The 17657-nt window shown below is 31.9% G+C and overlaps 1 protein-coding gene across 1 annotated transcript in view; it reads right to left on the bottom strand.

Annotated features, from left to right (window-relative positions):
• The window catches only part of LOC129959040 (death-associated protein kinase 1-like), a 62500-nt gene that overhangs the window by 27389 nt on the left and 17454 nt on the right, over positions 1-17657 (bottom strand). The window contains exons 5-9 of the mRNA XM_056071821.1: positions 14763-14861; positions 8523-8621; positions 3874-3975; positions 2450-2548; positions 1178-1276 (exon numbers count right to left, since the gene is read on the bottom strand). Of these exons, the coding sequence (XP_055927796.1) occupies positions 1178-1276; positions 2450-2548; positions 3874-3975; positions 8523-8621; positions 14763-14861 (498 nt within the window). The remainder of the gene's footprint in view (positions 1-1177; positions 1277-2449; positions 2549-3873; positions 3976-8522; positions 8622-14762; positions 14862-17657) is intronic.

Raw genomic sequence — 17657 nt, forward strand, 5'->3', positions numbered from 1 at the left:
AATCTTATTATGAATTTTGATGCTGTAGTATTATTACTACTAGGTCTTATCAAAATTTTATTAGTTTTCTTTTTGCAATGTCTAATACTTCTTCACAATGATATATCATATGGGTATTGATTTAAGGTAGAATCTTAAAGTTTACTTTTTACATCCTCGTATATGAAGTATGGAGAAAGTATTGTAAGTGTTAAAAATTCGAACTTGTGCTGAGATTTTGACGAATCTCTATGTTTCAAACCTCCCTCAATTCGAAAAACACATTTTTGGTATTATGTGTGTCTATCCGTCCATCTGTGACAAAGATGATTCAAAAATGCTTTGAATTAGACAGATGTAATTTGATATACTGTGTTTACACCAAATGTATAGATTTGGAATCAAATTTTGATCAAATTCCATTCAGAGGAAATCTGTCTGTCCGGTTGGCTGTACGAGCAAAAGTTAATACGATAACTAACAGCGAACGAAGAGAGTTAGATAAAATTCGATACACAAATTTAATATTTTTAGCGTAGACATCTGTCACATTTTGAGCAGAATCTAATAAGGAGTTGACCATATGTCGGTAGGTCTGTACTTTTCAGAAACAAATAAGCGATCACTCAAAAATACAATGACAAATATATAAAATTCTATGCGGAATTTTGTGACTACGATCGTAGTTTTGCGTCAGATTTTTTATTCAACCGGTTGAGAAAAGCGCGTCTCAAATACAAATTCGATTTTCGGATACTATTAACGCATACCAGTGATTAATCGCCAAATAACTCGCCAAGGATTATATGATAGCGAATTTAGCATTTGTATTGAATCTATTAATATTTCATTATTTTTGTAAGTCAATACCATGCAAGGTATTCTCAAAGATAACACTCTTATTAGAGAGTATGTGAGAAAATTTGGAGAGAACTCATTCGTTGATTTAGAAGTAGAAGCTGAGCTCACTGGAAGAGAGAAAATTTAAGCCGCCATATTGGACCATAATCGAAGAGATAAGGGCAATAAAACATTTACTTACGTTTTAAAATCTGCAATTTCGGGTTTATCGGACTTTTTATTTTTTATTTTTCTTCCTTTAGCATCAGTTCGTAATTGTTGCTATTAAGTTGAAAATTTACTTTTATAGAAACAAATCGATATTTCTAACAGAAACAGACGTTTCTAATGAACTTACCTTATTTGGAATTTCCACTTTGCATCCAAAAGCACACAATGTCTGCGCCATAGAAAGTAACCCTTCCCTGGAAACGATATGGATAGGAGCTTCGCCTACCTGCAGGAGAATAAGATTTTATGATTTCAGAATAGTAAAAAGATATTTTAAATTAATATTTTTAATATATTAAATATTAAAACATTCCTTCTGCAAAACCAAAAGGCGAAGATAAATTCCTTTAAGATTAGAGTAACTTACTATAATGCATGTAGAACTTAGTTAATTAATGCATTTCTAAAATACAAGCAATCCTTAAACAAAAGCAATCAGTAGTATCTTGGTTGAACTACAGTCGATCATCAGAAGGTGAGATCTTATCTCTAATTTCTAAAAGATGGTAGCTCTCAAAAATAGTTCTCTCAAACTTGGCTCTAATTATCTTTCCTTTAGGCAGATTCTTTATAAAAAATACTACCTATTGCAATGGTTCTCATGACAAGACTTCGAGAAAATTTCTGCAGTACTTCACCGATCGTTGTATTTAAAACCCAAAACCACCATTCGTTCAAAAGGTTATATATAAAGTGTAACGCTTTGCCTATGTTATTTTGTGAACAGGATGACTAAAGTAATTTTGTTTAGAATTTAACTGGCTTGAAATATGTTTTTAGAGATATAAAGGGGGTGGAAATGGTGGGAGGTTGGAATTTTCATTTCGTTATAACTTTCTTAATATTGAAGATAGAAAAATAAATCTAATTAGCCAAATTAAGAGAAACAAAGTCATATTAATAGAAACAACTTTTGTGTTTAAAGTTTTTCTATAACTGCAATATTTTAGAAGTTAGGAGCTGAAATCATTTTCCCGCCCTAATTTTGACTGTTTCTTACAACAACAGTTTATGTTGCCAGATAGTAACTGAAACGGAAAGGAATTATCCCTTCCAGCTTGCTGATAGGATTTTTTTTCCCCAATTTTTCTCATGCTAATTTTTGTTAATGAGGGTTGATTTTGGCTTCTAGAAGCCACGATAAGTGAAATTGCACAAAAAATTTATCTACAGTTATGATGTGAGAACTACTGCAATAGAAACCTTATTTTGTGAAACCTAAAAATGGAATAAAAACTATACAAAAAAATTGTTTTAAGCTTATTACCAACTAAATTTAATCATTAATCTTATTTCTATATATTTCTCATCAAAAAAATTCTTTTTTTAAAATATATTTTATAATTACTCATCAAAAAAATTCTTTTTTAAAAATTTATTTTATAATGCGCACACTCACATTATCTACAGTATCTATGTTACAGCCATATTGCAATAACATGCTGGCAATGGCAGAATGATGTCTTCTTAGAGCCCAATGCAGAGCAGTACATCCATGCTGAAAATAAGAACATGTGTAAGAAAATGACTGAAAAATCCATCTTATGCAAAATATATCAAATCTAAGTTAAAAGTTTGCTTATTTCCGTCACATAATTATTAAATAGTTCACTCACTTTCTTCCATGATTAAAAATTCTTGTATTCAAGCCATTCTTTGATTGAAAGTGACACGCAATAGAACAGCATGAGTCTTTCGATTAAATATTGCTTTTAATGACGCTTTTTAAGAAGCGACAAGTAACTCATTTATTTCTGATGGGCTAGAATGACATTATTAAAATAAAGATATAGGATTCTTAGAACAGATAATTGAGATGAATAAGAATGTTCTTAACGGTTTTTTTTTTTTAACTTGGCCTGTTTCGTGTTTATAAAGTTGGAATTTTATAATCCATTTTTCATTTGCTTCCTAATGAGTAAAAACTTTGAAGGTTTTATACATGTGTGTATTATCGAGGAAAGTACATAGTTTTAATATTTAAAAAATTTAACTATCAAATAATAAATTAATTCAACTCAGTTCTGAATTTATATGAATGGCGCTATTTTATAGTGAATTTGAAAGAGTTGATTTCATGATTAAGTTACATTATAATAAAAAATTATAAAGTAGAGACAAAAAAGTGGATAATAAAACCAGACCTCTCCAAAAGTTCTGCTATTTAGCTCACTGATAAAAGCTTGCTTCTTAAAAACTGTTTTTATTTAAAATATCTTGCAGCATGTAAAACTAATATTTCCCTAATTTTAAAGAACAATTATTCAAGATTGTTTTTTTTAATAATAGAAATATAACTGTTAAAATATTCTTACTTTTAAAATTATAATCAAAACGAGAGTAACTGAAAATCAATTTTCCAAATGTTAGTAAAGATATACTTAAACTTTGAAATGTACTCTAATTAAATTTGTATTCATCTTAGTTTTATTAACACCATTCATTGCTTAATTTTTGAACTTATTACATCATAAATACACTATCCCATTTTTAATCCTATAAAATAAATTAAAATATGAACATAATCCAAAATAATCAGATAATACAGCAAGTATAATCAGATAAGATAACATAGAAAATTGAACCGTAAGGTCGTGGTTCAGATAATTACATGTATATATAATATTAATGCAGATATATAATATATAATATTATTGCAAATATAATATTATTAAATTGTGTTTAGTGTTTTAATTCCTCTAATTTTACAGTTGCATTATTGAATTATATATTTTTAAGTTTTAATTTTTTGACTGACTTAAAACATATTATATGAATAATTTATGAAAGATCATTTTTTTAAAGTAGCTTCGTAAAACTCACCTTATCTGTCATGTCTGGATTAGCGCCGCCTGCTTCAATGATGCTTCGAACGACATCCAGGTGGCCTCTCATCGCAGCTAAATGCAAAGCTGTTTCTCCATCCTAAAATACACACATAAAAAAAGGCATACATAGCGCTTACAGGGTGATCCAAAACTGTTTGAATACTTTGAATAACTTTTATATAAAGTGTTTGTAAAGTGCCTCCAAGTTTCTTGCTGATGATAACGCTTATGAAAGGAAATATAAATATTGATAGATACAATATTTAAATCGATAATTTCCGAAAATTAGAGGAAAATTACATGACAAACAAACTGACAGAGCTGCTACCATTTAACATCATAAGAGCATGTTGACGAAAATATTCTTATGAGCTCTGCAATTTCTGTAAGTATGAAATTAAAGATTCGAGATAGCCATTTTTACTTTCTCGTAGACGTAATTAAAGATTCGAGATAGCCATTTTTACTTTCTCGTAGACATAATTAAAGATTCGAGATAGCCATTTTTACTTTCTCGTAGACGTAATTAAAGATTCGAGACAGCCATTTTTACTTTCTCGTAGACGTAATTAAAGATTCGAGATAGCCATTTTTACTTTCTCGTAGACGTAATTAAAGATTCGAGATAGCCATTTTTACTTTCTGGTAGACGTAATTAAAGATTCGAGATAGCCATTTTTACTTTCTCGTAGACGTAATTAAAGATTCGAGATAGCCATTTTTACTTTCTCGTAGACCTAGTATAGTAATCGTCAAAAACTTCGTATAGGAGATTTCGATGAATATCCACATATTAGTCTACCCTGAGTTCTAAAAATACATTTTTGGAAACTGTCCGTCTGTCTGCGACGGAAACTGACAAACGCTTTGAGCTACGTGGGTGAAATTCGGTATTCAGTTATTACATCAAATTTGTAGATTTCTCCCAAATATTGAGTAACATTCATTCAGAGAATTCTGTCTGCCCGGTTGTTCAAATCTGAGTTAACAAGACAGCTACAAAACGAAGAGAGGTAGATAGACATTCAGAATATGGATTTAACATCTATAGTTCAGACACCCATCAAAGTTTCAGCCATATCCAATGAGGGGTTGACCGTCTGTCGGTCTACTTAAGAAACATATAAATGCGATAGCTAAAAGACGCATGTCATTAAATATATTTAATTTGGTACGATATTTTGTGACTACAAGTGTAGCTTTGTACCAATTTTTGTTTCAATCGATTGGGAAAAAAGCATCGAAAATATTGGTTCAATTCCACATGCCGTGGCTTAATCGCCAAATAACTCGCCAAGGATGACACCACAGATTCGTAAAAATGCTAAATTCCCGCCAAAGGTTAATATTTTGTAACTATTATACGCCAAGTCCATGCAAGGCGTTCTGTGGCGTAGCATCTTTATTAGATGGAATGAGATAAAGTTTTGGGAATACTACGCCCACTGGTTAAAATTTGAACACATCACATCATTTATTATTACGACATTATTTATCTAAAAAATTATGATACCATGTTAAAGAATAGAAGCGAGAAATTATTCGATTCTAATATTAAATGGTTAAATGCATTAATAGTTCCTCTGTAATAGACTAACGACGAATTGCATTTCTAAAAATAGAATCTGCTTCAAGAAAGTACAGGAGGTCGAGAAAATGGCACCATGCTATGCAGCAGCGAATTTCTGACTTGTCAAACATTGGTTTATTGTCACAAGCAGTTTTTTTTAATTTTTTTTCCTAAGATTGTAAAATATATAAATTTCATGAAAGATAAAAATATTAGGATAATGTTAAATTTTTATCAAATATAACTGTTCAGGCTCTTGCATCTTTCATTAAGTTCACTTTGTTTATTAGAATATTGTTACAAGCCTGTATAGCTGCTTCTCAGCACGGTTAGTTCTATCACCGGAAAGACTAATTTACGATCATCTGTATTGGATGCTGCTCGGGTGCCGAGCCAGTGATCCACATCTTGGCGACGTGGTGACGACTTTGGCGAGATAATAGACAATGCCGGAAACTTCAAAAATTTTAACGATCCGCCCATTAGGAACCGAGATACGCCTGATTGGCCTAGAAGATTCTCGGGCCCCCTCCCGGGAACTATTAAAGGACGGCAGTTTCAAGCTGCGAGAATCGTAGTTGGAGTCGTAAACAAGTAACAAGTCTTCAAGAGGATAGCGAAGCAACGACGGAGTGCCAACTTTTGTATGGAGATCAAACTAGTGCTGAACTGAGCTGTGTTTCGAGTCCTGTTGTCTATTGTGGAAGCAGCATCGAGTCCTGTGAGAAGTAGCCAGTCTTGTGATAGTCAGTCGGCAGTTGGATATAGCTAAAGCGAGGGACAGTGAAACTTTCAGCGGTTTGGAGAGACCGCAGAGCGAAGCCCCTTTCCTGCTGGATTCTGTCTGGCCGCTTTGTGTGCTGTGGTCGAATACTATTTGTGGGCTACTGTTTGTTGTAGTGTGCTACTGTGTGTTCGTCTCGGCTGTGTATAGTTGTCGTCTTTGTTTTTCTCTCATCAGTGTATTCGTATTCTTCGTGTAAATAAACGTCGTCATTGTTTTCTCCTGAGGCCTGCTGATTGTGTTTTCACATCATACACCCACTACAAGCGAACCCGCTGTAACAATATTTATAAAAGTAAAAATTTATTTCAATAATATTGTATACGAACATGGATGCCGAGTAACTTGGAGTCATGATAGATGATTAAAAACAAATAAATATTCAGAAAGCTATTAAAAAATAATAAATATGAAGCTAAAAGGTCATCAATATAATAAAAATGTGCTGAAATATGCAACCAAAGTGAACATTCCTTTAAAAGAAGAGCCTCATAATGCGCTCTGCCTAGCGCTGCAAAATACCTAAAAGCGCCATGGATGCTATTTGCACAACAAATCCTAGTTAATAGATAAATCCCGATAGATGTTGCACTTTGGCGAACCTCTTGAGAAATCTTTTCAGTATCATCAGACCAGAAAAGGTGCATGTTGTTATTAAAAAAAAAAAAAAAAAAAAAAAAAAAAAAAAACGTTTTTTACTATTTTTTTACAGTTTTTGACTTATGCATAAATAGAAATAAGTACCTTTCTATGTTAACTTATAGCTAAATAATATGTATGATATGTGTAAGCATTGTATTCATTTCAAAATAAATTATCATTAATTAAATATAATTAATAATAATGATAATAATTAAAGACTCTTAATAATTATTATTTATTTTGTCATATTTTATATTATTAATTTAATTAATTATATCATCATTAATTATTACTCTCTTGTATACGAAATATAGAGAAAGTATTGTAACTGTCAAAATAATTCAAACTCGAGAAATTTTTACGAATTTCCACATTTTACCCCTTCTTGAGTTCGAAACACGCATTTTTGGCATTATGCCTTTTTTTTTCTGTCTGTCTATGATAAAGAAAACTCAAAAGTGCTTTGAATTCGATCGATAAAAATTTCGTATATGATCTTTATACCAATTTTGTAGATTTCTTTCAAATTTTGAACAGAATCTATTTAGAGGAAGTCTGTTCACTGTTCGAATATAAGTTAATACGATAACCACGAAACGAAGAGAGCTAGATGAATAAAATTCGGTACGCATATTTAACAATTATAGTGTATGCACCTATCAAATTGTGAGCCAAATCCAATGAGGGGTTGATGGTCTATCGGTCAGAAATTCCAGAAGTATGTAGACGAGTTAACTCGAAAATGCAATGATTTAAATATATCAAATTTGGTGTGTGATTTTATCACTTTAAGTTAAGTCATGTGTCAATTTTTTTTTCTGTCGGTTGGGGTGTGGCGCTAGCTTCATAAGCCAGTTAACAGCCCCTGGTCAGCGGTGATCACTTTTGTCTATTGGTTATGTTAGCATCGCAAGTTCGATCCTCGCCCGTAGCAAATTGCCACATTGGTGACCCTGGCTCTGAACTGACAAACGCAACCTTCGTACAGCTGCCGTGGCTCCACCTACCCGCAGCAACCAAAAGTCGTCAGACTCACTTGACGCAGCAACCAAAAGTCTTCAGACACACTTGACGCAGCAACCAAAAGTCGTCAGACTCACTTGACGCAGCAACCAAAAGTCGTCAGACTCACTTGACGCAGCAACCAAAAGTCGTCAGACACACTTGAAGTAACAACCAAAAGTCGTCAGACACACTTGACGCAGCAACCAAAGTCGGCAGACTCACTTGACGCAACAGCAACCACTCGCCGTCGCTCGACATAACACTTGGCCTGATAAAATCGTTCGTCTCCACCGACTCACTGGTGGGGGAGTATTGAAATGCTAGTTTCATAAGCCAGTTAACAGCCTCTGGACAAAGGTAATCACTTTTGTCTAGTGGTTATGTTACGCGGCTACGGAGCCTAGCGTCGCAGGTTCGATTCTAGCTCGTAGCAAATTGCCACAGGGGCAAATGCATCTAAAACACAAATTCGAAATGCCAGAAACCGCCTATTATCTCTGCCATATTCAATAAAGAGACCGATTTTATTGGATCGTTATCTGGACCATGCAATACACCAGTCCTAAAAATTCCAAATGGATATGAACAAAATATTTTACGCAGACATCTAATATTACAGTTCAGAAAGAAAGCAACAGCTCACCTCATTGATCTGATTGACATCGGTGCAATGTTGGCACAGATATTCAACTGTCTTTGCGTGACCTTGCTTTGCTGCCAGATGCAGTGGTGTGTCTCCAGCCTGAAGTAAAGCAGTACATTTCGATTAATATTGATTATCTTTTTAATTAATATTAAACATTTTAACCCAAAATGCATACTATACAAGTAAAAATTCGTATAGCAATTTTTTGTTTTCTTTTACCTGAGTTCACAAAAAAAATCATTAATTTTAATTTCTATTATATTAACAAAAGAATTCTAGCAAAGAATCGATAGAAAATATTTAATTTTCATTCCCATTTCAAGTTCTTAAAAACAGATTCGACAATTTTAGTGAAACTTTGGTAAGTGGCGCTTTGAGGACTTCAAACAGTATTACCACAACTACTTAGAAACAAACAGCCTTGAAAAAGATAATAGGTAATATATCTTTACCTATTATACCTTTTTAGTTAGTTAAGTAAAGCTATATCTTTATATACGACAAATTTTCTAAAATTTAAGTTTCTCACAATTTAACAGGATAAAAAAAATTTGTAATAAAAAAATTTCTTATATTGAAGCAACAAATAATCTCATTAAAAACTTAACTACTAATGAATTTACCAGAAACTTTTGCAATATAGAAGTTTTAATAAAAGAGGGTTTATCTTTATTCTAACCTTTTTTTTTCGCAACTAAAAATAGGCTTTCTAGTACATGTTAACTAACTCAATAGATGGCGCTGAGGCCCTCCAATTATTACTTAGAATGGCGAAGCACTTTACAGGGAGTGATATTGCAGGCGCAGCTATGGACGCGGGAGGCTTCAATGTAGTTTGGCGTGGTGCCTTTTTTGTAGAGCAGTCTGAAGTTTTACCTGCAACTGGTATGTTGTTTCCTTTTTGTTTTAATGATATTTTTGGTTTGTGAGTGATCTTTTGTAGTTTGTGTTGTGTAATTTCGCTTGGATTTGGAAGTTATAATTTATTGTTTTATTTGTGAAACTAGCTTATCTTTAAGGCCTCAATTTCAGAGAATTTTTGGGTTACGAGGGGTCAATATTTTTGGACGAAAGTCAGACCCCTCACAGAAAAAATCCCTTGTTTGAATCCTTGCCTGAGGGTAACCATTGAGAAAGTCTTCAGGCCGGTTTCATCATTTCTTTTTTTTTTTTTTTTTTTGTTTCTTGTTGCTTATATTAACTTAATTTTTTACTAATTTGGTTTATATACTACACATATTTTAGTTAGATAGATATTTGGTTAACAGATAATCTCTATTAACCCAAAATTTACGAATTCAAGGTCAAAATCTGAAAATTTGTTTTTCAAATAAATTGGAGAATTTAAATTATTATCTTTTTAATTTATCGATGATATGAAAGAATAAAGTTGATGTAAAAATAAAAAATAATTTTTCTGAGTAATTTATTTTTAACAAGATAAATAAGAAGTATTTAAAACACTTGGAAATCTTTCATATCTCTATACTTTCATACAAATATTAAAACGCTACTGAGGAAAAAAGGGAAAAAAGTTGTGATGAAAAGTGTACATTTTCTGATCTCCCTATAATATGGCATGCGCTGTGAACTCTGAAGTCTTGATAGGGATTAGTTTAAGCTCGAAAAGGCATTTTTCTTCAGTTGATATTACACAAATAAGCAATGTTTTCATATTCCAATTCCAATTACCAGTTGTGATTATTAAATATACATATTTTATCGTTTACTGTGAAAGATAATAGGAATCTCACAAAAAAAATAGAAACAAATATTACGAAAAAAAGAATAGAAATTATTGTTTTAACTGTTTTGCCCGAGTGCCATAAGTGAATCGATTTATCGAATTTTGATAGTTGTAAGCAAAAAAATAAACCATTCATAACGACTATAATTCGAATACATAGATAAGTCAAGTATTTAATGAATTTCCGTTTGAATCAAAATAAGAAAATGCTCCCAAAATAGAAGGTGCCATCTTATTAGATAGTAAAGAAAATAAAACAGTTAAGGGGTTAAATCGTTACAGAAGAAGATGCTTAATAATTTCTTTTTGCAATAATTTACTGCATATATCATTTCTTTTTGAAATAATTGACTGTATGCATCTTTTCCTTTTGCAATAATTGACTGTATGCATCTTTTCCTTTTGCAATAATTGACTACATGCATCGTTTCTTTTTGCAATAATTGACTCCATGTATCATTTCCATTTGCAATAATTGACGGCATATATCATTTCTTTTTGCAATAATTGACTGCGTGCATCATTTCCTTTTGCAATAATTGATTGCGTGCGTCGTTTCTTTTTACAATAATTGACTGCATGCATCATTTCCTTTTGCAATAATTGACTGTATGCATCATTTCCTTTTGCAATAATTGACTGCATGCATCATTTCCTTTTGAAATAATTGACTGAATGTATCATTTCCTTTTGCAATAATTGACACATCATAGTGAGTTAATATCTTCAATGAATTTAACCGCCAGATATCTTGTTTTATAGGACTACTTTCCAAAATAAATAATAATCATCACAACAATCGTTATCATAAAAATCATAATAAATAATTATTACAAATAGTTGAAGCTTCCTATTCATATTACATGATCTTTAATTCGACAGTAATAAATAATCATAATTTTTTACGGTTTATTTTCTCAGTCAGTTAAGAGTATCCACACGTTGGCAGATTATCAAGAAGAGTTAATTTATAAAGGAATTTAAGACTGAGAAAAAATGAATCACGCCTGATTCATTTCTCCCTTAAGAATTGCATGGATGGCAAAAAAAAATTGAGTTTTGGGTATTAAATTTTACTCAGGCCAATCTCTATGTTTGTGTTTTCCACAGAAAACATCGATCGTGCCGTTGCCAGGATACGTAATTATCTGTCGTAAATGACCGAGCCGAAATAAACTGAATGGGAAAAATATGTTGTGACGTTATTTTTTAACCTCTGGAGAAAAAGGTAATGTCACACTTTGAGTTCAGAAACCAATTAAATGTCTATTGGTTTCGATTTTATTAGATTTATAATATTTTTACATTATCATTTTGATTAGGGGTGCTTTTTAATGTTGGAAGCAAAAAATTAAAATAATACGTTTTAAAATACATCGTTTTATTACAGTACTGTAAAGTAAAGCAAGATATAAAAAATATGGGGGCAAATCAAATTTGGGGGAGCTTATAGAAATACTCTAAATAAGTTAGAATTTTAAAAGCATTCATAATGTTAATATTAGTAAATTAGCATTTCTAATAGCATATTTATTGCATTTTAATTTTGTTATAGTATTACATTCATTATCTTACGCTTTTATTAGCTTGACTTTCGTATTTTTAATTTTTTTTTTAAATTCTATTTTGAAATATTCTAATAAAAGCGTGTAATAAAAACTTTTTATTTTTAATATTTTCTCCTTTTTTAGGATTTTAAAAATTCACTGTTACATATATTATGAAATCTTCTAATTAATATCATATTCTACATGGCATCTCGGATATGGAATTAAAATTAAGAAATTAACTGGCAACTGTGGAATATTTTCTTTCCATTCGGAAGTATACAACTGTTCAAAATTTCAGAACTTTAGACGATAAAAACAGTAAATGAAGAATAACAAAATTCCATTTTTACAAGCATTAAACAAATTAATTTAAATAAAAGATTTAAAAAAAACAGGAAAATTATCAAGCCTTAAGTGAATATTGTAGCCAGATGTCAAAAAGATAATTTTGTCTAGTTATTTTTTTTTTATCATATAAAACGTTCATTATTTATCCCATCATTTTTCTTAAATAAATACTTCAAAACGGAGTTAAGATTTTTTTTTCTTGATTTTTCTCTTAATAGTATTAAATAATAATAATTACAAAAATAATTCATACGCAAAGAAGTTTTTATTATTTTTCTCATAATCTACAAAGCTTATATCAATTATTTCTAAAAAAATATTAAATTAATCTTGTATTTAAAGATCAATATATTTATCACAGTAATGGAACACCCAGTCATCGCTCATTGTATTGTCATAAATGCGTTTCAAATTGTCATATTTATTTCATCTATATTAATCGCCTTTCGCGACCAGCTGCTTCATTGGAGATGTTGGTAAAAAGAGAATAAAATATTACTATTCGTATTCATTAAGCTTTACGATAGAAGAAAGCCTATGTAATTGCTTGATATCAATATAAAAAATCATTATCTGCATATCTATTAACAGCCTGCAAGAACGAGAAAAAATTTTGAGGCTAATTTTTCTCTAGTGATGTTTCTCATGTTTCTTATAATGATAATAAAAATTAAAAACATTTTTAAAAGCACCTATTTTTATATCTGTCTTTTTAAAGTATCCAATTCTAATTAAAAAATTGTTAGAGGCAAAGAAATAGCAAAATCTTCTAAATAGTGCAGATAATTTTATTTTATGTCGTTTGAGTCAATAAATGCACTGCTGAAAAAAAATTATGGATTATCATTTTTTATATAATTTCTAGGTTCTATTAAGTCGTATTAATCATATTCTTGACATTCTAATATTCGAAATTAAAAAAAATCAATATTTTTATTACTAAAAGTGGCCGAGTTATGAAGTCTTAAATATCATCAATCACAGGCCTGTCTAAAAATGGCTGCATTTGTAATGGTTTACATTTTTTAAAAAATAGTGATATTCAAACGTTCATAACTTGATCAGTTGCAATTACAAAAGAATTCAACTTTTTTTTGTTACTTACATATTAATGCATCATACAAGAGGTGTTCAAATGAAAAGGCACGAAACGGCACTGTGGATATAAATGAAGACTTTATTCAAAGTATACACCATAAGCCTGAACACAACATCCCATTGATTAACGAGCCGAAGGATTCCTTTTTCCCAAAATTCCTGTGGCAGTGAGGCGAGCTGGTCCTTCACAGCGTCCTTGAGTTCGCCATCCGAGTTGAAGCGCTTCCCTTTCAGACGTTTTTTCAGAACCTTAAACTCCGATGTGTACTGTGAGACACACCGAAGACTACGCAGGTCCATCAAGAATAAAAGACCGGGGTTACTCACGGAGAGTGTGGTTCTGCTCCATGATAACGCACGTCCACACATCTCCAGGGTCACACACGCGGAACTGGCCAAGTTCAAGTGGGAGCAGCTCGACCATCCGCCCTACAGCCCGGACATGTCACCCTGCGATTTTCATGTATTTAATCCCCCGAAAAAGCATCTGAAAGGGAAGCGCTTCAACTCGGACGACAAACTCAAGGACGCTGTGAAGTACTGGGTATCGTTACGGAAACAGGAATTCTGGGAACAAGAAATCCTTCGGCTCATTAATCAATAAATCGTTGTGCTCAAGCCTATGGTATATACTTTGAATAAAGTCTTCATTTATACCCATACTATAGTTTCTTGCCTTTTAATTTAAACACCTCTTGTATATTATTACACATTAGTGTATCAAAAATATTTTACTTAACCCTTTAAAGGGTCCTTTTTTTCTAGTCATATTATGTTAAAATATTTTTAGACTTGAAATTAAAATAAGAAAAAGGATTCATTTAGCTTATTAGATAAATTTAATTTGATTCATTAATTAATTTGGTTAATTAATAATTAAGTATCAAATCAAGACACATCATTTTGTGTAAAATAAAGAACTAAAGTATCTAAGTTTCTGTCTTTCTAAAAACATTTGTCAGAACTTATGCCAACCTACATAAATTCATACAAAGATTGATAAATTTGGTGGGAAGCATACTATCCACGCCCTAGAAAGGGTTAATATATCTAACAATAATGGGGGAGTGTATAAAAATTTAAACTTCGTAATTTCCTCATCAGTACATTAAATGAAACAACATAAAACATAACTTTTTACTGCATTTTGTGTATTTCCTCGATTGGACTAAACTAATAATGTATCTAACTAAAACTCAGCTTCATTTAGAGTGTGTAAACCTATATATGATGTAAGAATTCTATTAATAATTAAAATAAGTCATTAAGTTTATTCCATATGATTAAGTTAATATAATATACTTTTTTACTTAAATTACTTTCTCCATAAACCTGAAATTATAAAGTTAATATGGTTTAAGGGATTTTTCTTTTGCCTTTGAACTTCGTTACTTCAAATTTCATTCTACTAAACAATGAATATTTAAGATATTGCTAAAGATACTTCAGTAGTGTGGGAAATGCTCAGTATTCGAAAATTGCCATTCTTATTACCTTGTTCGGAGTGCTTATGGATAATCCACGCTGATGCAAGAATTCGATGACGTTCTTGTGGCCTTGCCTGGCTGCCCAATGGACACCACTTTCACCATTCTGGAATGAGAAGAAAGATTATTCAATATTATTGCAAGATATCCTGCCACTCCTCTGCAAAATTATGTTACATGTATATGTGTGTGATCTTTAATGCCGTTTTATTCTCTCCTCATCTAATTTTTTAAAATATGTTTTAGTATTATTAATAATAATGCAGGGTGTGCTTTAAATTCGTGCAATATTCACAAAATCATAATAAAAAAAGTACTTCTTGCAAAAAATTGTGACTTGCAGGAATATGTTCAGAGAGCCTTTAGATTTTTTCCCATTAAAAATGATTCAAAATGATAGCTGGTAGATGGCATTCACACGTCAAATTGAGATAGTTTATGCAAATCATAAAAACAGAGTCCAGTAAATTAACACTGTGCATTTTATTTTAAAGTAAAAGATGTTCAACATGACCACTACTACTAAGATATTGAGCAAGTGAAGGGTGTAATATGCCTATTACAGTTGAGTGTAGCATGTCAGCATTGATGCCACACACACCCGTTAAATAACATCTCCCAGATCCACCAAATTAATTGCAGAGCCCTTTTAGACACGAAACTTTAGGTATCCCCACGACCAAAAGTCCGCTGGAGTAAGATCTGAAGATCGTGAGGGCCGCTGAATCTGACATCCTCGGCTTATCACTCGGTCCTTAGTGAATGTGTCTGAGAGGAACGTCTTGACGGAACGAGCGATGTGAAATGTGGGCACCATCCTGCATGAAGATGACCAGGTAACGCACGTTTTTGCTGCAAAGCAGTCGCAACGTGGTCTTGATGCGTACGAAACCATTCTGCAGTGACGGAACAGATTTTCTATTTGGATACAGGACAACATTCTTCAAAAAAGAAAAGGCATAGAATGAAATACAACAAACAGTCATACACAGAGAAATTAGTGGTTTTGTCTTGTACTCAAGAGGGTTTCGCCCAGATATAACTGTTTTGAGTAGTGATGTCACCCTGCAATGAAAAGTGGTCTTCAATTGTCCACATAATGTTTAGTAACCATTGTGTGTCCCGTTCCATTTGTGCAAACGTCCATGTTGCAAAGGCTTGTCATTCATGGGAATCTGCTGGTAATAATTGGTGAAATGTCTGCATCTTGTACGGATGCCATTTTAACCCTTAACTGGGAGGTGAAATTTTAGGACTTAACTGGGGAGGTGCGGTCTACGATACCGCATTTCATTTACACTCAAATTAAATTTTTTAATGAATGTATTAGTATGAAAAACTGCCAACATATTTTGCAGATATTTTTCTTGATATATAGATATGTTTTAGAAATTTTTCAAAATATATTATCATTGAAAATAGTAAATGCGTTGGAACATACATTTTCTCCTCAAATTACATGTTACAATCAATAATATTCTTGAAAAAGTATATTACTTTTTACTTTTTAAATCATATTTATTTTTACATTATATGAAGGTATATAGAAAACAATATAATCTAAAAATCGGCAATTATATGAAAAATAAAAAAATTGACAATAGGTAAAATTGGCCCTTTTTTTATCGGCTTGTGTGACTTTCCTAGCACGGTTTTGTAGGGCATTTTAAACATATAAGTTAAGAACTAGTATAAAAATCAACCTATAAATTCTGTATATATATCTCTTGGTATATTAATATATTTTATAAATTTATCAAAATACATTATCACTAGAAAAATTAATTATGTTTGAACATACATATCAAAATCAGTTGAATGCGAACTTTCATCGAAAAACTCTTCTGTAAAATTATTCTTATCACTAAAACCAGTTCTGCTTCATTTAAAAGTGTCTGGAGCACTGCTTCATAATAGGATCAGTAAACTGAATGATATTTCGGGCCCACGTTTTAGCGCCATCTCTAAGCCTTGTTTATCACTGGGACACTAACAGGAAGATGCGGTCTTAGAGACCGCCCTCGAAGAAATAACTGAATTATTTTAAAAAGCATCTTCTGAAATCGGTTGAAAAAGTGCACGTGTATTGAAGGTCACAAAACAGGAAGCTACAGGGTCAATCCATTCAATTGACCTAAAAATAGAAAAGGGGTGACAGAAAATCCATCGCTAGCGGTCTCACAGACCGCACGTCCCCAGTTAAGGGTTAAGATTCTTGCAGAATGCTTCGGATTGACGTTTCCGGAATTCTCGTTACTGTCTCAGCTTCACGTGCACTTATAGACTTCGTTGATGTCTCAGCTGCCAATTTTCCCATCATACTTTGTACAACAGAGACGCGGTCCGCAGTGACGGATGGTCTACCACTTCGTGGATGATACTGCAAACTCCCCGTTTCCACAAAATGGTGTACTAAATTCAATGTCTCATTCATTGAATTCAATATCTCATTCATTCATTGTATCTCATTCAATCCGAAGCTCCATTACTCTCCTTGAATTCTTTCACTGTGTGAAACTTTCGTAATGCTTTAGTCGCGGATCCACCGTTCTTATAGAAAAGTTTAGCCACTATTTTTCGATCCGAATGACGAATCCATTTCCAGCCTTGCATTTTATAGTCATTCTGATGTGGATAAACCATCTCGGTTTGATGTGTCTGTCATTTTTGAATAATTATTTTAATGCGAAAAAAATTCAAAGGCTCTCTGAGCATATTCCTGTAAACTGCTATTTTTTTCGAGCATTACTTTTTTATTACGATTGTTTTCAAGTTTGCACGGATTTATGATGTTTTTGCATTTTTATTTTCTTATTATCTGGCGTTTTTAAATCTTTACAATTATTTTCTTTTTCTTGCATTTTTTATTAAATTTTCAATCTGTGTTAGAACTTGATTGTTC

The sequence above is a fragment of the Argiope bruennichi genome, chromosome 2 (assembly GCF_947563725.1).
Source record: "Argiope bruennichi chromosome 2, qqArgBrue1.1, whole genome shotgun sequence".
Lineage (NCBI taxonomy): Eukaryota > Metazoa > Arthropoda > Arachnida > Araneae > Araneidae > Argiope > Argiope bruennichi.